Source organism: Aethalodelphis obliquidens, unplaced genomic scaffold (genome assembly GCF_003676395.1).
Source record: "Aethalodelphis obliquidens isolate GAN/ISIS:26980383/991018 unplaced genomic scaffold, ASM367639v1 scaffold1, whole genome shotgun sequence".
Lineage (NCBI taxonomy): Eukaryota > Metazoa > Chordata > Mammalia > Artiodactyla > Delphinidae > Aethalodelphis > Aethalodelphis obliquidens.
In genome coordinates, this window is record NW_020837945.1 from 12,543,939 (window position 1) to 12,563,746 (window position 19,808).

The 19,808-nt window shown below is 52.4% G+C and overlaps 1 protein-coding gene across 3 annotated transcripts in view; it reads left to right on the top strand.

Annotated features, from left to right (window-relative positions):
- URB1 (URB1 ribosome biogenesis factor) overlaps positions 1 to 19,808 on the top strand; it is a 65,045-nt gene that overhangs the window by 30,400 nt on the left and 14,837 nt on the right. For all 3 annotated transcript variants that reach the window (XM_027101298.1, XM_027101301.1, XM_027101305.1), the window contains exons 17-30: positions 159 to 297; positions 1,074 to 1,244; positions 2,270 to 2,463; positions 4,196 to 4,444; positions 5,729 to 5,908; positions 7,333 to 8,188; positions 9,087 to 9,288; positions 9,977 to 10,160; positions 12,037 to 12,095; positions 13,708 to 13,901; positions 14,855 to 14,965; positions 15,059 to 15,122; positions 16,979 to 17,150; positions 17,536 to 17,638. In XM_027101298.1, coding sequence (XP_026957099.1) covers positions 159 to 297; positions 1,074 to 1,244; positions 2,270 to 2,463; positions 4,196 to 4,444; positions 5,729 to 5,908; positions 7,333 to 8,188; positions 9,087 to 9,288; positions 9,977 to 10,160; positions 12,037 to 12,095; positions 13,708 to 13,901; positions 14,855 to 14,965; positions 15,059 to 15,122; positions 16,979 to 17,150; positions 17,536 to 17,638 — 2,878 coding nt within the window. The remainder of the gene's footprint in view (positions 1 to 158; positions 298 to 1,073; positions 1,245 to 2,269; positions 2,464 to 4,195; positions 4,445 to 5,728; positions 5,909 to 7,332; positions 8,189 to 9,086; positions 9,289 to 9,976; positions 10,161 to 12,036; positions 12,096 to 13,707; positions 13,902 to 14,854; positions 14,966 to 15,058; positions 15,123 to 16,978; positions 17,151 to 17,535; positions 17,639 to 19,808) is intronic.

Below are 19,808 nucleotides of genomic sequence, written 5' to 3' on the forward strand. Positions count from 1 at the left end.
AAAAGTTCTTTTTTAAAAAACTTTGCAGAAAAACTATTTTTCTTTGAAGGCCTGTTAAGATTTTCGCTCTTCCCTTTATTTTACCTGCGACATGTGGGGGCGTTTTTCATTTCACGTGTGACCATCTAAATATTTCCCACTGACTCTTTAATGCTCAGGTTCTCCTGACATTGGTGGCGAATCCCTATTCATACACGGACAAAGCGTCTGACTTTGTCCAGGAAGCCAGCGCCCTGCAGGCCTCCATGACGCGGCAGGACGCCGATGATGTCAGCATTCCCATCTCCCACATTGACGGTGGGTGCCGCTCCCTGCGCTCCTCGGGCTTCTGAAGAGCCAGCCACGGTGGCATATTAGAGGCAAAACAGAATTGCACCGAAGCCTTGTGCGGAGGGCAGACGTCCCATTTCTTTGCATCAGAGATCAGCCGCCTCTGGAATTGGAAATCCCCTCATTTGCTTATGTAACAGGAAATAGGTGCAGGGCTTATTTGCTGCGTTGTTGTTATTTGTGCAGTGTTTACTTTGTGCCAGGTGATGCTCTGAGCTCTTAATAAATCCTAACTCATGTAACCTCATAAACAACCCCAAGTTGGGGGGGGTCATCCTCATTTTATGTATTGACAAGGCAGCTGAGGCACAGAGAGGTTAAGCAATCTGCTCAGCCTCACACAGCGAGGATGTAGCAAAGTCAGGATTTGACTTCAGACACTCTGGCCCTAGTCTGTGCGTCAACCCTTATGCTCTGCGGCTTCTCAGATTTTGGCTTGTTTCCATGACTATCCAGGTTAAAGTTTCTGGGCTTCTCAGTGTCACGCGAGGAAACTTCAACCTGTTACTACCTGAGCTGGATAGTCCAGCATTTTGTCTGGCAGAGGTCTTAAGATTTTATAGATAATGCCCTTATTTGTTTAGAATCAAACATTACACTAAGCATTTTCCCCCAAGAGAAGTTTAGCTCTTATTTTTTCCTCTTTTTGCAAACGTCCTCTTGCTTGCCCTGCCTGTGGGATTCTTGCAGTAGACTCCTTTGCCACCTCTTGCCTGGCCCTGATTCCCAGCTTTCTGCCTCAGATGTTCTCGACATGGTGGATGTCCTGGTGGAGGGCAGCGAAGGCTTGGATGAGGAGGTTGGATTCTTACTGAATGAAGACATGATCGTGCTCACATTCCCGTTCAGTGCTGTGGTCCCCGCTGCCCTGGAAGCCAGGAATAAGTTGCTCCTTGGAACAGAAAGTGAAGCAGGTACCTGTGTGTAGTGAGAATGTTGTGGCTGCATCAGGCCAGCTGGGTCTCTGTGGGGTAGGAGGTGGGATTCCAAGGGCTTTGGAAATAATTGCTGAAAACCCAAGGCAGCAGGGGTTCAGACCCACCAAAGTGATAGCTGCACAGCTGGTAGAAGTAAGTGTACAGGGGTAGGAATCTAGAGGCTGGCTAGGCTGTTGGGAAATGGGGCGTTTGACGGACGAGTCTGAAATAATGTGTTTGCATGGCTGCACAGACACCTGCTGTAACACCGGTATTTTCTCTTCAGTGTTTATTCTTGATATCTTGATGCTAAGGTACAAGTCCTTCATCCTTACTGGGTATCCAGGCAACACAGACCCAAGAAAGCACTCACAGGTCGCAGTGGTGTAATTAGTCAGGATTGCTCAGGCTTTGCTGCAGTAACACATACGCCCCAATGCGTCAGTGGCTTAAGGAGCAAAGGTCTCTCTCTCGACCGTGTCCTGGTCCAGGACAGGTCAGGTGCTCTCCTGGGTGGCTGTTGTCCAGGAGGTAGCTCAGGGATCCCGGCTGCTCCCATCCTGTAGCTGTGCCATCTCAACATATGGCTTCCAAGGTCACTGTGGAAGAGGAAGAGAGAGTGGACAGTCAAACAGGGGTGTTCTGGCCAGGCCTGGAAGTGGCTGAGCGAGTCGCGTGGTCCCAGCCTAACTGCAGGGGAGGCTTGTGTGCCAAGGAAGTGGAAATGGATTGGTTTGCGCCAAGCAAGTCCCTGTCCCGGGTGGCCTTGGCCTCACCTCTTCAGCGCCTGGGTCTCCACTTCTGGGCCTCAGCACCCGAAGTCTGACTGTGTGCTGTATGTTTAATAGAAGTCTGGCATGGTCTGCAGTGGTAGCATCTGCCTTCCAGCGTGGTCGTGTGATCGCTTGCAGAATGGTTATGACTCTTTCTGGGTCTTGAATATGGGTGGGAGTTGGTGTTATTGATGGGTCACAGAAGGGCGGTCCCAGCAAGCGTCTCCCTGCCGTGTCCCTCCTTTGCAGGAGAAAGCATCGTGGCGTATCTGACAGGGGTGTTGACGGACCTCCTCCACACCCAGAGAGACCCTCTGGCTCTGTGTCTTCTGCTTCAGTCTTACGACAAGTTGGAGCCTCCGCTCCCACCTTGCTGCCGTCAGCTGTCCAGGTTCAACAGATACTACAGCCTCTGGATCCCGGAGCCAGCCCGAGAGGCCTTGGTGAGCTGCGGCGACCACCACTCTTGCAGAAACCTAGAAACCCCCAGAGGTTCCTCCCTGTGGGCCGCAGCGGGCTGTACCCCAGCTGTGTAGCTTTCACAGCTTAACAGGGTGAACGCTCATCACCTTGTCGTTTCCCCAGAGTAGGAGAGGAAGGCACGTGGTGTCTCTGCCGCTCAGCTAGTGTGACGAGACCCCGAGGGGCTCCGCGATGCAGCACAACCGAATTCACCGCTGGCTGCGCGTTTGGGCTTTGAGGCTGGGGTTGGGGGCGGGGCCTCCTTCTCCTCCCTTCCGGAGTGGTCTGTGCGCGCTCGCCTCACGGCCCTCGTCTGCACACCTCAGCGGCCCCTAGACTTGGCATGCTCAGCGGTTAGACCCGAAGGCCGCTAGCAGGCTACGCTCTGCTAGACGGGAAAGTGAAAAAAGAAAGAAAGAAATGGTTTTCTCCTGGTGGGGGCGGCATTCTTAAAAGGGGCGCTGCAGGTCTGGCTCTGATGCAGCGTGCTTAGGATTGCTGGTGGAGCAAGAAATTCACTTTGCGTTGTGCGCTTTTGTGTGTTCGCTCAGTTGTGGCCGCGCTTGAGACAGGCAGCTAGGGAGGACCTCTTCCTCTTATGAACTTGGTAGCAGGAGCCTGTGCTGATTGCACGTTCACGGTCTGTTAGGGCCTCATCCCTAAGTGCATCACACGTATTTTACGCCATTTAATCCTCACAACTCAGAGAGGGGTCTGGACTTAACTATCCTCCTTGTACACGTGGGGAAACTGAGGTTCAGAGCAGTTCCGCCCCCAGGCAGTGGTAGACTCAGGATCCAGGCGGGCCTCTGGGCTCCAGAGCCCAGGCCCATCACAGCTATCGCCGCCTTCCCCACCTGACAGGCCGTGGTCAGGAGGTGGTCAGAGCCACACAGCAGCTTCCGTGGGTGTTAGCAGTCCGTGCTGTGCTGCACGGTGCTCCAAGTGTAGGCGTCCACTCCGTGGAGTCAGGCACTCGGTGGTTCTCACCCGTGAGGGCGCGTCAGGATCCCCCAGACGCTCATTCAGACGTGGTCGCTGGGCGTGTGATTCAGCAGGTCTGGGGCAGGCCCGGGAATTTGCATTTCTAGCAAGTTCCCGGGTCATGCTGTTGCTGGTCCAGGGTTGAGCCCCACTGAGTTTCAGGGCACCACGCAGCCTAGTTGTACTGGCCTTAGGAAACAGTGTTTGGAGTTATAACAAGAAAAGCCATGTGGGGTGAATAAAGAAGGCAGTTTGGGAACTAAGTTAGAAGAAATGACCCACTTGGAGACGGAATGACTTCAGGAACGTATCTTCCGTCCGGCCACGTCCTCTCATCCTCCCGTCCTCCCGGGGGAGGCCTTTGAAAGGCATGCAGCTCACCCAGCCGGCTCCTTCCCAGGGTGGCATTTCCCAGTTTCCAGGGATTAATCACAGTGACTCCTGTGAGTAAAATCCTGTCTCTGTGCCGCGTGACTCCTGTTCTCCAGAGCGTGTAAATACCTCCCCGGCTCAGTGCCCTCACGTGGACACACGCTAGGAAAGTACGTGTAACTGAGCATGTTGGGACTTTACTTGAATCAAATGCCACAGGGTCACCTAGATGTAGCATCAGTAGGTGATTTTTGTGAAACGCCCCTCTGTGTGCGTGTCGCCCTGTCCCTGTTTCAGCACCCTGTGCCCTTTGCCCCTGGTGCCGATCTTTCTCTCTCCTCCCCTGCTGTCTCCCAGGCGCTGCAGACGTCGGGCAGCCCTGCTCCGCCGGACCCCCCAGGCTCCTCTTTCAGTGCCCTGCTGCAGATGGCCTACACGGGCCAGGGCCAAGGTCAGGGCCAGGGCCCGGGCACATTCCCGCTCCTGGACGAGGGGGTCCAGGGGCGGCTGCGGGCTGCCCTCCTGCACCTCCCGACGCACCGGGCCCTGCGCTCCGCCAGACACCTGCTGCTGTACCTCAAGAGCACCGTGGAGAACTTCGGCCAGGTCAGCGCTGCCCCCGCTCCCTGGCTTCGCCACCTGCAGAGAGTGTGGCCTTCTGCTGGTCGGGTCCACACTGAGTGACGGTGTGGATGGAGGCCTGGGGCCCCCCTGTTGCCCCGTTTGTCCGCACACGGGGAGGGCGGTGGCCAGTGTGCAGGGCCCCGAGCGGGCCGCGGTTTGGGAGCCTCGGCTCCGGGTGCTGTGCCCTCTCCCTGGGGCAGAGGCGCAGATCTCAAACCGGGAGCCACGCGCAGCTGAACGTGGTCGCTGGGGCAGCTGAGGCCGGGCGGGGCCCTTCCCCCGGCTGAGCGGGTCCGCGGCACGACCAGGCGTCCCCTCTGCCTTTATAAGTTTTAACTCGGCGGCTCGTTGTTGGGCCTTCTGTCCCTGAGGTGGTTTACGGATTTTTAGTTTAGGGTTGTTGTTGTTGTTGTTTTAGTATTTATTTATTTGGCTGCTCCGGGTCTTAGTTGCCGCGTGCGGGATCTTTTTAGTTGCGGCAGGCAAACTCTTAGTTGTGTCATGTGGGATCTAGTTCCCTGACCAGGGATTGTACCCGGGACCCCTGCATTGGGAGCGCAGTCTTAGCTACTGGACCACCAGGGAAGTCCCTTGGTTTAGGTTCTGAGGTGGGCTTTTCTCCCTCATCTTGGTCAAAATAAATCTGTGTGTTTCATCAAGATTTAGGAGGACAAGTCTTATTAAGAAATGACTTTGAGGGCTTCCCTGGTGGCGCAGTGGTTAAGAGTCCACCTGCCAATGCAGGGGACACGGGTTCGAGCCCTGTTCCGGGAAGATCCCACGTGCCGCAGAGCAACTAAGCCCGTGCGCCACAACTACTGAGCCTGCGCTCTAGAGCCTGCAAGCCACAACTACTGAGCCCACGTGCCACAACTACTGAACCCATGTGCCACAACTGCTGAGCCCACGCGCCTAGAGCCCGTGCTCCGCAACAAGAGAATCCAGCGCAAAGAGAAGCCCGCGCACTGCAACAAAGAGTAGCCCTTGCTTGCCGCAACTAGAGAAAGCCCACGCGCAGCAACGAAGGCCGAACGCAGCCAAAAATAAATAAATAAATTTTAAAAACTTTTATAAGAAAAAAAGAAAAAGAAATGACTTTGAGGTTGTTGGCAGTTTACCGGGAGTTGCCATTTTAGCCTGCTTCCCTCCTTGATTCTTGTTTCTGGCAACTCTCCCCTTCTGGCCCTGGGGGGACGCGGCAGTCAGTGTTCTGGTGACTGTCAGCCCTTCCTGGGCCTGAGGGTCGTGTGTGTCTGGTCCTCACAGCTGGGCAGGAGGACGGGGCCTCCCCTGCTGCAGTTCCTCCTGGACCTCCTCAGGCACCTGGTCCTCCACTGTCAGCAGCTGGACGCCCAGAACCAGCAGAAGCGCCAGGCCGCCCAGGCTGAGTCCGACCTCTTTTTGGACGTGGAGTCCATGGCCTCGCTGGAGTTGGCTGATGACAAGGTACCGCCGCCCTTCCTCCCTGGGTCTCCTTCCGGTTCGCCTTTTCCTGTGAGGTCACAGCCACTGGCTTTCCCTCCATTCTGGTTAAAAGCAAGTACGTGTTCATTGCAGGGAAGTAGGGAGATGCAGAGAACTCCAAAGGAGGCCCTGAGCACCATCCCCCGCCCACCCCGAGAGAAGCACAGTTTACTTGGGGCGTTCATCTTTCCAGTCACTTCTCTGCTCACACTTGCCCTGCTGCGAGCACTTTCCCTCCCACTGTGCCGTGAGCGTCCTGAGAACTCGGACTGCGTATTTTCCTCAGGGCTGCGTTGCAGCCCCTGTTGAGCGAAGGCCGGGCAGTGGGCGGGGCCCTTCCTCGTGAACACACACAGCGACCACACTGCCTGGGGAGGAGTGAGGCTTCCTCTCCTGCCGGCAGTCTCGTGAGTCAGCTCTTGAACTGGGGCCAGGCCGAATCTTTCTCACCATTTGCCATTTGACCTGTTGTACTGGGTTTGGGTGCAGGCATGTTCCTCAGTTCACAGTCGAACGCATGGCTCCCTTCCTTTGATCTCCAAGGGGGCTTTCTTGGGGGGGCATTTGTTGGTGCAAGACCACCTGTTAGCCAGTCGTTGGGCAAAGCACTCCTGATGTGTGCTTTTCTGTTTTTCTTTCTGTTTGGGAAAGCTCAGTTGGAAAGTGTGATAGGCTCCTCTTTCCTTCCTGAAGAGTAAATAAGGAAAAAAATTTATTTCTGTCCCCGGGGACTGGGTGACTTCATTGACTAGGAATCGTGTTCAGCGAGGCTGTATCAAGTCATCATCTAATCCAGCAAAGCACACTCAGCTGCTCTCTGCTCAGTGGTTTAAACTAGTCTTGGGGTCAGAGCTAGTTCCTCAGGGGGTCACTCGAGGCCCAGCCTCCTTCTGGAAGTGGACGCAGTTTCACCTTCAGTTCTGGATCGTTTAACCCCTACCCATCTTCCCCAGCCACAGAGCCTCTCCGAAGCCAGGGTAGCCCTGCCCTGGTGGCCGGGTGGTACCCATGTCCCTCAACCAGATTTATTTAGGAGGGCAGGGCTGCTAGGGAGAAACCAGGAGACAGTTGATCGTCATCCCATTTTGGCATTTCTGCGTGGCCCGGCCCTGCCTGAGTGACTGTGGAGAGCAGTTTTACTGCACGGTAAATTCATTCAGGCTGCATCCGTCAGCTTCCTGCTGGTCTGGGGGTCACTGACCGGGTCATAGTCCAGGCCCCGTCGTTGTACAGGGGAGGAGGTGCGTTATGATGGGGGAAGAGCTTTGGGCTTGGGTTGGGGTGCTGCGGGCACCCCTGAGAGGGGCACTGGGGCTTAGGAAAGCTGCTTTCTGCTCTCCGTCCTCCTCAGTGGCAGCTGCTGGCTGGGCCGTGGGTGAGGCCTGTGCCCTGTCACTGTGTTTCAGACGCTGGAGGAGGTGCTCGTGGCCATCCTCAAGCATCCCACGCTGGAGGGCTGGTACCTGGCCCTGGAGCAGCAGGCGCTGCCCCCGCACACCCTCAGTCCCGTCCTCGTGAAGCTCCTGGCGGCCCACCTCAGCGCGGGGGTCCTTCCACTGCTGGTGGCGAGTGCCCCCGTCCTCCAGAGCCTTGGTCAGCTGGGGCTCCTGGCCAGGTACTCAGAGGCCATCACCCAGAGTGTCCTGAAGGAGCTGCGGAAGCGGAGGGCCTGCGCAGCCACGCTGATGCCGAAGGCCCTTCCTCAGCTTGAAGCCCTGCGGGGGCTGCACCCGTACATGGAGGGCTCCCAGCTCCGGGAGGTCACCCTAGCCCTGCTGAGCCTGCCCGAGGCCCACCTGGTGGCCCAGCGATCCACTGAGTCCCGCCAGAAGGAGAGACATCTGAACGCTCTCGGGGAGACCCTGGTCCAGCTGCTGACCAGCCGCCCCCAGGAGCAGCTGCAGAGCGGCGAGCTCCTCCGGGCCTCCGAGTACGTGAGAGGCCTGGGGGCTTTGCTGCCCGCGCTGGCCGTGGACGAGCTGGACGCCGTGCTCCTCCAGGCTCTGCAGAGAGAGCCGGCTCTGGCCCCCGCAGTCGGGGTCGCTCTGCTCGACTACTGCCTGGCCCGGCAGACGCCGGTGGCCCTGGGCACCGCGGCCCTGCTCCTGCAGCACAGCCGTCCCCACCTGCTGCGCTTTGAGCGGTGGTGCAGGCGGGCCAGCCTGGGGCTCTGCCTGCAGGAGGCCCTGGACGACTTCCTCCCTGTCGTCCGCGTGTACCTCCAGTGCAGGACCCGGGAACACTTCACGCGCCCCGCAGCAGGTACAGGAAGGGTGGGTTTGGGCAGCCAGGAGGGCTGAGAACTGTGTGTCCACCCTTAAGCCCTGGGACTTCACGTTCTGGAGGTATCATTTAGTTCTGTTTCTCCTCCGATGTCTGACCCAGCTCTGAGGATGGAGCTCCCATCGACCTCGAGTTACCCACGGGAAGCTGGGGCCGGCGGTGGGCGGTAGCTATGGCCATTGGGGGCCAAGGAAGGAGCGGCCCCGGCTGGGTCTTGTTAGGTTGAGGGAGTAGCGCGGGTGATGGTCCTTTGCCCCGTCCCCCTCTCCCCACCATTGGGAGCATTGGTGGGTCCGTGCTGAGCCGAGGCACTCGGCTGGGCCCCGCTCTCTCTTCTCTCTCCACCCATTGGGTTTCAGGACCAAGGCACTTCCTGATCACCTCCAATTCAATTTAATTTTTATCGTGTGTACGAATGATTTTTCACTCACTGCTTTGCCTCTGTGCTGCATAGCTTCATATCATCAATAACAGATGTTTTTAAAAAGTAACAGCACCCCTGCAGGAGGGTGTCCTCCGGTCAGTGGTTCTCAGTGCTCTTCTCGTTCCCCAGTGAGTTCAGGACCTGGGTGCTCACCGGCTCGTCATGACCCTCGAGCCGGGGCTATGCCCAGGGCCTGTGGGACTGTTAGGGTTGAGTGATGAGAGGTGACCGGTGGCGTGCTGGTAAATGTTTTAACCACTGGCTCTTGGGGGAGACTGATTTGTAGCATTTGCCGATTTCCGTGGCGTCACAGCTCCTGCTGTGGTCAGTCTCGTGCTACCAGTGTGACATCACCCAGGTCACAGCTTTCCTGAAACAGAGCCACCAGCCCTTGTGAGCCGGTTGTCCTGCCCCACGGCGCTCACCTCTCTCTCCTGCTTGTCTCTGCCCCAGTATCCTCTGCTGTCATTCCTGTCTTGAGGAAGGCCCTGTGGAGGCCGCTGCAGACCGGGCTTCTCAGTGCTGATGGGCCCCTAGAGTCTGGGCTGCATCAGGAGATCCTGGCCCAGCTGGTCCCATTTGCAAGAGCCAAGGACCTCCGTGTCCTCATGGACCGATTGCCCCGCTTGCTTCAGACTCCAGGCAGTCACAAGAGGTATGAAGGCTCGGATTGTTTAAAGGCTCTCCCTGTCTCAGCTTCCCTTTTCCCTGTAGTGGTTATAAAGCAGTGGAAATTGCTGCACTGCTGTTGTGCAGCTGGGGAGAACGCAGTTCCTCCGAGAACTCTACTTCATCCTGGCTGGAGCAAGTTCATCTCCATAAGTGGGTGGTTCTGATTCCCTCAGAGCCGTGGTTATCAACCAGGGGCGATTTTGCCCGCTCCAGGGAACAGTTGGCAACGCCTGACACCTTTTACTGTCACGATATGGGCATGGGGGGCTTGTTGCTTCTGGCTGCTAGAGGGTGGAGGCCAAGGGTGCTGCTAGATATCCTGTAATGCATAGGACAGGCCCCCCTCCCCTCCCCCCGAAGAGAGAATTATCTGGCCCGAAATGTCAGGAGTGCTGAGGCTGAGGTAGCCTGATTTAGACAAAGTCTGGACAATGTATCCTTTTTCTGGTGTGCTAATAGTGTTTCCCCTAGTCGTAAAAGTTCTGGTGCGTCTCTGAAGTTTGCGTAAGGGGCAGGGGAGGCCTGTGATCTCCGTGCTTGGGTAGTTAGTGTAGGGACCAGGGCTCAGGGCATCTGCCTCATACGGCCCATTGTGATGTTGGATTATACATACTTAAAGCTAGAGGGATTTGGGCCATGCCTGTAACTCTGAGTTTTGTCTTCTGCCGCAGTTGGGTCGTGGCTGACTCTGTCTTGGCTGTCCTGGAAGGGTCGGCAGAAGAGCTGCGTGCTTGGAAAAAGACTCTGCTGGAGGCCTGTGTACAGTGGTTGATCGCCTCCTTTAGCAGCGGCCAGCAAGATGATGGTACCCAGGATCGAGAGAAGCAGATGCTGCTAAGATTAAACGAACTGTTGGTAGGTGTCTCTTATTAGAGCCCCTGGTTAAATTTTTAAGGGAAAGAATGAGATAGACAAACCCAGGTTTGCAGATACATTCAAGCCAGGTGGCATGAATTCGACCTGGTGGGGGATGAGAGGAGCCATGTCTAGGAGGCGACGGGCAGGTGGAGGGCAAACTTTGAAATGATGAGCCATCTTTTATCAGGAATGGTTGCAGGAATTTGTCTGAATGCTTTTTGGTTGCATCTCCTGAGATGGTTATATGGTATTGTTTTTTGTTTTGACTGTTAATGGGGTGAATTATATTAACTGATTTTTGAACGTTAAACCAGCCTTGCATTCCTAGAATAAACCTACTTGGTCATGATGTGTTCTCATTTTTATATAGTGTTGGATTTGATTTGCTGACATTTTACCAAGAAATTTTGTATCTGTGTTCGTGAGGGGTATTAGCTTATAATTGTATTTTCTTGCAGTGTCCTTGTCTGGCTTTAGGATCAGGTAATACTGGCCTCAGGCTGAGTTAGGAAGAGTTTCACTGGGTACAAAATTCCAGGCTAACAGTTTTTATTTTTTTCAGGCATTTCAAAGATGTTGCTTTACTGTCTTGCGGTGTGCATTGTTTCTGATAAGAAATCTCTCATTCTTATCTGTATTTCTCTTTCCATGATGCCTTTTTTCTCCAGCTGCTTTGAGGACTTTTTTCTTTACGTTGCTTAAACAGCATGATTGCGATATGCCTGAGCGTCGTTTCTTCAGGTTTTCTGTGCTTTGGGGTCAGCGAGCTTCCTGGCTCTGTGAGTTTAGAGCTTTCGTAAAATTTGGAAATATTTAGCTGTTTTGGGCCTTTATTTTCTTTTGTTTTTGATGTTACATTTTTGCACAGAGATCATTAGCTTCCTGAAGAACTTAATGTGTTGTGTTACAGGATTGTGAACTTAAGGCCTGTAGGAACCTGACCCAGTAGAGCTAGGGAAGAGGAGGAGAAGCATTCCTGGGGTGTAAGGGAGTCGAGCTGTGGAGCCGGGGGTGCTGGGCTCTGCTCTTCTAGGGATTTGTGTTCTTGGGACAGGCCTCCCTCCTTACCCCACTTGGCTGTTTTCTTTCTCTCTCTCTCTTGCTCTTGCTCCCCGCCCCCCTTTTAACAGACTTAACTTTTTAGAGCAGTTTTAGGTTCACAGCAAAGTTGGGCGGAAACTCAGAGTTTCCACATGCCCCCTTCTCCCACACGTGCACAGCTTCCTCACCGTCAGCATCTCCAGCAGCCCTTTCCTTGTAATTGAGGTGTGGTTTTCATCTCGTGGAATATGAGGTCTTAAGTGTGTCGTTTAGTGCTGACAGATACACGTACCCCTGTGCCCACAGTGCTATCCAAGATTTTTATCATTCCAGAAAGCTCTCTTGTGCTTTCTCCCAGTTGGTCCCCTTCCCCCCAGAGCAGCCACTCTTCCGATGTAACATAATGCACCACGTTGGGAGATTTTTCTCCACGTCAGGGACTGTGGACCTACGTTGGCCCTGGTAGGGTGCAGTGGTCTTGCTCTGGGTAGATGTTCTCTCATGTGTTTAAACAGTCACATGTGGCTGCACCTCTGTGTGTCGCAGATCAGTCAGTGCTATTCAGAATGGTGGACAAAGGGGAAAGTTACACAACTACTTGGGAATTTTCTTTTGGTCATTTGGTGATCATAGGTATGCTAAGACAGAGCTACTAGTGGAAATAACAAAACAATTAAAAAAAAATCAAAGTAAGAAGCAACTACAAGCTTTTGCGAATTGCTTAGATAACTATATTCCATATTTACTGTAGGGCTGTAATTTAAATTCTGTGTCCTCTATTTTAAATTAATTTGGATATTCCACATATATTTCTTGCTTTCTTTATTCCTAGAATTCACTTAATGAAGTTGATCCTGGTGACTGGCAGAAATTTGTGAAGACTGGACTCAAGTAAGTTGAATTTATTTTCTTGGTGCTGTTCAGTAAGGCAGCGAGTGTCTTTGCTGGTGCAGGGCCAGTGGTGTAGCTTGTTATTAGTGTAAAGGACGTGGTGGAGAAGATGCTGCTCCCATTTTGGGCAGGCGAGACGAGACAGCAGTGTTGGGGAGGGAAAATGATTTGCCCGTTGACATGTGTGTACTTCTAACAGCGATGAGAGAAGCAGCCTTTAAAAAATGAAATATTTTTTGGGAATTCCCTGGTGGTCCAGTGGTTAGGACTCTGCGCTCCCACTGCCAAGGGTTCGATCCCTGGTCAGGGAACTAAGATCCCACAAGCCACGCAGCACGGCCAAAAAAAATAATAATAAATAAATTTTTTTACTGAAATATTTTTTAAAAGCCAGAAATGTGCAGAGAACAATACAGGAGCACCCAGATTTAATAAATGCTGACAGTTTTCTCTATTTGCCCTAATTGCGTCCTTTCCTTCCCTTGTCCCAAAGTGTCACTCTTCTGAGGTTGAGTTTTGTCGTGGCCCTGTGTGTTTAACACTTTGGTTGCATGTCAGTATGTCTCTAAACAATAAACCACAGTGTTTATTGAGTTTGACATTGTATACAGATGTATCACTTTATTGTCTCTCTTTTGCACTCAGAAGTTTTTGAGTTACCCATGTTGATACATGGCGATCCAAGTCATTGCTTTTTACTGCTGTGGGGCATTCTGTCTTACGACCATGCCCCAGTTCACGTAGCCAGTGTCCTCCTGGTGGACAGGACCTCCCTTCTTTCCTTCCTTCTTCCCTCCTGACCCCGCAGTGAACGTTGCATGTCTCTTCGTGCCCAGGTGCCAGATTTTCTGGGGGAGGGGTCCCTTGCTGGCTCGTAATGTGGGCACAGCTCCAGTTTTACTAGATTTTTTGATTTGTTCTCCAAGCTAACGTAACAGGGTGTGGAAGTTCATTTGTCCTCGCTTCCTCACCAGCAGTTGATGTGGTCAGACTCTTTCTTTTTGGCAGTCAGGTAGTCATGAAACGGTATTTCATTGCACCTGTAATTTTCATTGCCCTGATTATTCATCAGTTTGAAACTGAGAAAAATACCCAAGAGAGAGAAATAAGTGAAGGTGAGTCAGAGGTAAATGGCAACCGAGGATTACCTTCGTGACATGACGACATTTCTTTGAGTCTTTGGTTAATTTGCGTTTCTAGAATGTTCCCTGTGTGCTAAGTGATTCTTAACAATATTCACATATGACTAAAAACTTTTTTCTCCAGAGCATGATGTTTTCATTTCTTTAGTGGGTCCTAAAGGGATTTAAGATGAGAAGGCTTCTGAACCGTTAGAGGGGCGTTTTGAGTAGCTGAAAGGAAGGAAGGAGGGAAGCTGACCTGGCAGGTAGGCCAGGTCAGAAGTGCTCCCTGTGATGGGTGGACGACTAGGTATGTGATGCTGCAGGTGTGCTGCAGCAGCATGGGTAGTTTGGGTGATGGGTGTGTATGACTGTGCACTCCAGGATTCTCACCTGTGTGGCGTGTTGGAAGTTTTCCTTGATAAAATGTCGAGAAAAAAGGTTTTCTATTGTTTATGAAGCTAGTTTTCCCTTTGATTCTTGCCTCCTAGGTTTCGGTATCAGGACCATGCATTTTTAAAGGCCCTTTGTGCTGCCGTCCAGCTCCTGTATGTCCCGGAAAGCGCCGCACGCTCGCAGCTCACTCAGCTCTCTGTGGTCCACGCGATGCTCACCCAGCACTCCCTGTTCCTGCCCACTTTGCTGACGGCTGGAGAGGAGGAACCCCCAGGCAGTCCCGTCAGAGGTGATTCCTTACCCCACCTCCCACTTCAGACGCAGAGCTTATTCCTGTATTTCACGTGTTCTCAGAGCTAAGGAAGCATTACCCAAACGGTATCCGAATGTTTCATGTCTGTCAAATCCAAGCTCAAGAAATGTTTCCTCTGACTTGGGGTCACACAGCAAACGCAGACCTCTCTTCAGAGCCTATTCTGGCCTGCAGAAGCCAGATTTAAGGTGTTCTGCCGTATCGTGGGCGAGCGTTAAAACCTGGGAGTTAGTTAGGGGGAGTTAGGAGGGGGGTTCCCACCTGGGAGAAATTGTTCAGTTGCGTTAAATGTCTTAATGGGGTGATTGAAACTTTTATCAAGGGCGAAGGGTTCGAAGGTCCCTGTCGGTGGGTCCCTGCTAGGGACTCGTACAGCCCAGGCTTCTTCCCTAGTCGGTTCAGTGAGCGTTTACGTTAGCATGGCGAAGACTGTGGGAGATGGCAGAGGTCTGAGGGGTCCTGCCCTCCCGAAGCCATACCCTGTTTCGAGACAAAATTGACATCCCCAAACTGTTAGGAATCACTGCAGAGCTGGTCTGTAATAAACTGCTAAGCTGGAGAGAACCCTTACCCAAGTTCCTGGTACAGGCAGTAGAAAAAGTAGAAAGGCTCCCCGCTTTCAGGCAGGAGTAGAAATATTAGAGATTTTGGTAACATAATCATGGAGAGAAATGCTTAGGTTTAAAAATCTTTGTTGCCTTAAAGTTTGGGAGGGGGCTTGGAGAGGCTGATGGCAGCCTCGTCAAAGTTGTGTTTATTTTAAAAAAGGAAAAAGCAGGGAAGGGACCAGGTACAGTCCTCAGACCAGTGTTGTCTAGAGAAGGATATCTCAGGCATTCGTGTTAGCTGCAGTGCTTCCTTCTCCACTTTTACTCTGCACGTGCCCATCCCCCTGCATTGCCGGGCATCTCAGTGTCCTTTTCTTCCAGAAGCGCTGGTGGACCTAATGTCGGTGGCAGTGAGGCTGTGCCCCTCTGTCTGCGAGAGCAGCCACTTCGCGGTGCTCCTCGGGGCCTACGGAGCCTCTCTCAGCGTCCTGGGTGAGGGTGCGGGGACCGGGCGGTGTGATCAGAGCGTATGAGGTCTCGGGGGTCACCAGGAAGCTTTCTAAACTGACCCTCAACTGACTTTAGACCAGAAGATCTTACTTCTCCTGCGGGCCTACGAACAGAACAGCCATAGCCTGGTCAACTTCAGGTGAGCGCTGGGCCTGGAGGTGAGAACGGCAGGTCTTGAAGGCCCCACCCAGTGAGCTCCCCCAGGGAAAAGGGGGGCTGGGTGGACCCCCCGGCTCACACACCATTGCCAGCGTGGGCTGCTCTGGCCTCTCACTGTGAGGATGGTCCCCGATGGCCGGGCCTGTCTGGGCCGGGCCACCTCACTGGTTGGCAGTGTGTGTCTGTCACTTCTGACCTGGGGGTCATTTAGTTGATTCTTCTGAAAACCTTTCTCTTGGTGCCTTCCTTTAGGTGGGAGTGACTTAGGTGGGGATCTGGGAAAAGACTGAGGAGTGCTGGCTGGATGTTAATTCCGCCCTCTTCCTTGTCTGTGCGTGCGTGCGTGTGTGTGCACGCGCGCACAGTGTCTGTCCCTGGATTTGTCTCTTTCCTGTCTGTCTCTGTGTCTGTCTGTCTGTCTCTCCTGGGTTCCCAGGGGCCGCTTGCTCCTTGGCCAGCACGGCTTTGGGCCCTGAGGGGCTGGGCTGATGCCTCTCCCTTTGGGCCCTGCCTGAGCTCTGCAAGGGCCGGGGTTAAGCTATTCATAGACAGCATCTGAGATTCTCTTTGCTGCCCTAGTTTCTTTTCTCCTTAATTTGGGACCAGCACCCCAGCATCTGCCCAGTACATAAGAAGAGCTTTGTGTGCTGAGACAGGAAGTAAGCTTACTGGGCCAAGAAAAATAGTTCAGGAGAACTCTGCAGGGAAGGGAAAAATATATTTCCCTTGTAGAATTCTTTTTTTTTTTTTTTTTAAAGATTAAAGATGTATTAGCCTAGAAGCCCTCTGCCCCCCCCCCGCCCCCAAAAAAAACAGTAAAGAGAACCATTTTCTGCCTCTTAAAAGAGTCCAGGTCATGAATAAACATTGTCTCTCCCTTCCCCTCGTGGCCTCACCCACTTACTGCCTTGGAGGTGGTGCTGCGTCAGTTGTATTCTTTCTGGAATAAACAGCCCCTGTGTACACGAGGGAGAGGAGAGAAAACAGAAGCAGTCTTGCTCACAGTGAAGAGCGAGCCGTCCTACCCAACCCCCCAGCCTCAGAACCCCCCCAACCTCCGCAGCCTCAGAACCCCCCCAACCCCCGCAGCCTCAGAACCCCCCCAACCCCTGCAGCCTCAGAACCCCCTCTCCGGTTAATGCAAGTCACACGAGGGCACCCTGGGCGCGGACGGGTTCAGTCGCTTTCCAGGAGGAAGGCAAGGTGACCTCTCTGGGCGGCTGCCATGGGGACTGGTGGTGCGAAAGGTAGAGCTGGGGACGGCGCCAAGGCTGTGCGGTGGACGTGGTCCGCTCACGGCCCCGTGGCAACGAGGAAAGGTTTTATCAGTAGAGCATCATTGAGCTGCCAGGGTTCTGCCGCTGTGCCCAGCACACACTGGAGCCAGACTCCCCAAATGTGAATTCCTATTCTTCCACTTACCAGCTGGGCAGGGGACCAGCTGAGCAGCGTTCCAGATCCTCTCTGTGTCTCTCTTCCCGCATTTGCAAAATAAGGATGACACTAGTACGTACCTTATGGAATAGCCGTGCAGATTAAGTGAAATGAATACACATGAAAGGCTTACAGTAGTGCCTGGCACATCATAAACTCTCTGTAAGTGTTGGCCTCCATCATCCCCGACACTGTCACACCACCCTCATCATTGTCAACCTCTCCATCACTCCCACCTTCCCCCTAAGTTATGCTGGGGATTAAATGATACAACACAGGACATGTACTCAGTGCCTGGCGTGCTAGCTGCTCGACAAAGCTGCCTGCAGTGCCGTCATCACCATCGTCACTCCTGTTCCCGATGGGGCCCTGTGACCAGTCTGCTCTCCCATCCGGCTCTAGGCTGCTAACCTGGGGCCCAGCGGCCGTGGAGCATCAGAAGACGTGCCAGAGCCTGGGCAAGTCCCTGTGGAAGCAGCCGAGCGTCGGGGACATCCTCCGCCTGCTGGATCCGGACCGCATGATGAAGACTGTCCTCCACTTCCCCCAGAACCGGAGACTGCTGCCCCCCGAGGTGCGGGGGGCCCAGGGGGGAGCCGTCAGGTTTTAGCTGCTATAAAATACAAGCACTGCTTTTCTTGTGATTTGTTAACTTTTTATAAGTAAAATTCCAACCATATGCAAAGGTACAGAGACAGGACCCATGTCCCCACCACCCAGCTCCAGAACTTATCAGCACGGACCATACTTGTGTCTCTTATAACTTCTTTCCACCAAAGCAAATATCAAAGGTATAATTTCATGTATAAGCACTGTTGTTTTTTTTTAATAGAACCATTTTTTAATGGGCTTGGATATTCATAATAATTTGAACTCTAGGCAGTAGTGGGTAAACATTCACATGGTGTTACGCTTAGGCAGTTGCACCACACGTTTCTGTTTGTCTCGGGCTATTTCAGGACACACAGGAACCGATATTTAAAGACAGGAGCACGATGGATCTCAGTGACCTTTATGACCCCTGTTTCCTCCTTCATCTCTTCAGTGAATTGACCAGGCCAGGTAATTGCAGCCTTCCGGGTGGGTTGAGGGGGCATGATTATTACCATAATTACCAAATTAGGACCTTAATCTTGAAAATAATTCTTGAAGGATCTTCAGCTGCCTTCTCGCCTTTCCATTCCAGTGATTTTCAGCAAAGTAACAGTTAATGTTTTGAATACACAGTGATTTTTTTTAACTATAATTTTAAAATCTGGGAGTGTCCCTTTGTCTTTGATGTTTTCCTAATTTTAATGACAAGAGCATTTTCTGAATTTTCACTGAATAGTGGTCACATACCAGCAGAAATGAGAGACTTTGTCTTTGACAATGAGTGAGAGCCTGCTAAGGTTGGCTTTTTCTTGGTTTAAGTATATTTTTGAAATTGTATTTTGTGTCTACTACCCTGAGGGTGGGAATCTTTGTGGGTGAATGCTTCGGAGAGACAGAAAGAACAGAAATGTGTATCAGTACATGCTGGTAAAGGCCAGCGTCTGATTCCCAGGCCGGTCAGGTCTGTTGGTTTGGGGCATTTTGTCGGTGATTGGTGTGTATTTTTTTTGCGGTACCCGGGCCTCTCACTGCTGTGGCCTCTCCCGTTGCGGAGCACAGGCTCCGGACGTGCAGGCTCAGCAGCCATGGCTCACGGGCCCAGCCGCTCCGCGGCATGTGGGATCTTCCCGGACCAGGGCACGAACCCGTGTCCCCTGCATCGGCAGGCGGACTCTCAACCACTGCGCGACCGGGGAAGCCCTGAATTTGCGTTTTCTTAATGGCTAATGATGATGAACATCTTGTGGCTTACGCACCATCTGTAATCCTCTTTGGTAAAGCATCAGTTCACGTCTTTTGCCCTTTTATTCTAATGGGTTTTGTTTGTTTGTTTGTTTTTACTGTTGAGCTTTGAGGGTTCTTTATATATTGTACCTATTAGTCCTTTGTTTGATATGTGATTTGCAAATATTTTCTCTCACTGTGTAGCTTATCTTTTCACCTTCTTAACAGAGTTTTTCAAAGAGCAGCAGTTTTCAATTTTGATGAAGTCCAGTTTATCAGTTCTTCCTTTTATGGGTCATGCTTTGGTGTCAAGTCTTAAGAACTCTTTGCCCACCGCTCCATCCTAAAGAATTTCTCCCATGTTTATTTCTGAAAGTTTTATAGTTGTAGGTTTTACATTTAAGTCTGTGGCCTATTTTGAGTTAATTTTTGTATAAGGTGTGAAGTTTAGGTCCAGCTTTGTTTTTTCGCCTGTGGGTGTTCCGATCCCGTCCCCACTTGTCGGTCCTCCATCTGTCCTCCTCGCCCTTCCTCCTGGTTACTGCCGGGCTGGGGAGTCCCGGTGCCCCTGCATTGACACTTCCTGGCTGGGAGGGCAGGAGTGGCCATTACTGCTCTTCACGTGGCCTCCACTGGCACCAAGCGGGAGCCTCGTCCTTCCTCTGTATTAGGGTCCCTCCAATGCCCAGTGGGGACCAGCCAGCATGAAGCCTGAGGGGCTCCCTCACTCCTCCCTCCTGGTTGTAATGGCCGTGTAGATTAGGTGCACCAGGAAACCATGCCTCACTGATTGCCCTGTTTTCTCCCCTTTTAAACTTGATGGTCTTTTTATACTCAAATGCTCTTCCTTATGGATTTGCTGATCCTCTACCACTGCCCTTAGTTCCTAACAGAAAGATGAGAGGGCTGTGTTCTCAGAGACTAGCCTTTCCATGAACACTGGGTTCTGTGGCTGAGCTAGAGTTTCTTTGCAAGAGAGCAGGGGCATTTCCTTTCATGCACATGTCAGATGGTGATGATGGCCAGCAGATATCTTAACTGCCCTGGTGGCTTTTAGCAGCGGCCAAGTGAGGCACATCTACTACGCTCTTTGATTCCCCCCAGGTCTTGGCAGTGCTGGCTAAGTCTGTTTCTCATCAAACATGAAAATAGATTTTCCACAGTCTAAAAATATGATGCAACTTGAGTGAATTATAACAAATCATTTAGTCTGTTGCTCTTTCAGGAGAGCTTTTAGGAGACAGAAGGCAAAGGCTTGGAAAACAGTAGAGAAATAGTAAAAATCAGGGCAGTGTTTTTCCCAGAATCTTGGATAGTGGGGGGAAGGGGGAAGGACAGGATCTGGAAGGCCTTTTGTGAAGAGAGGTAACTAGTAAATGCTCTTTCAAGTTAGGGAAGTCTCCAAATACAGCCG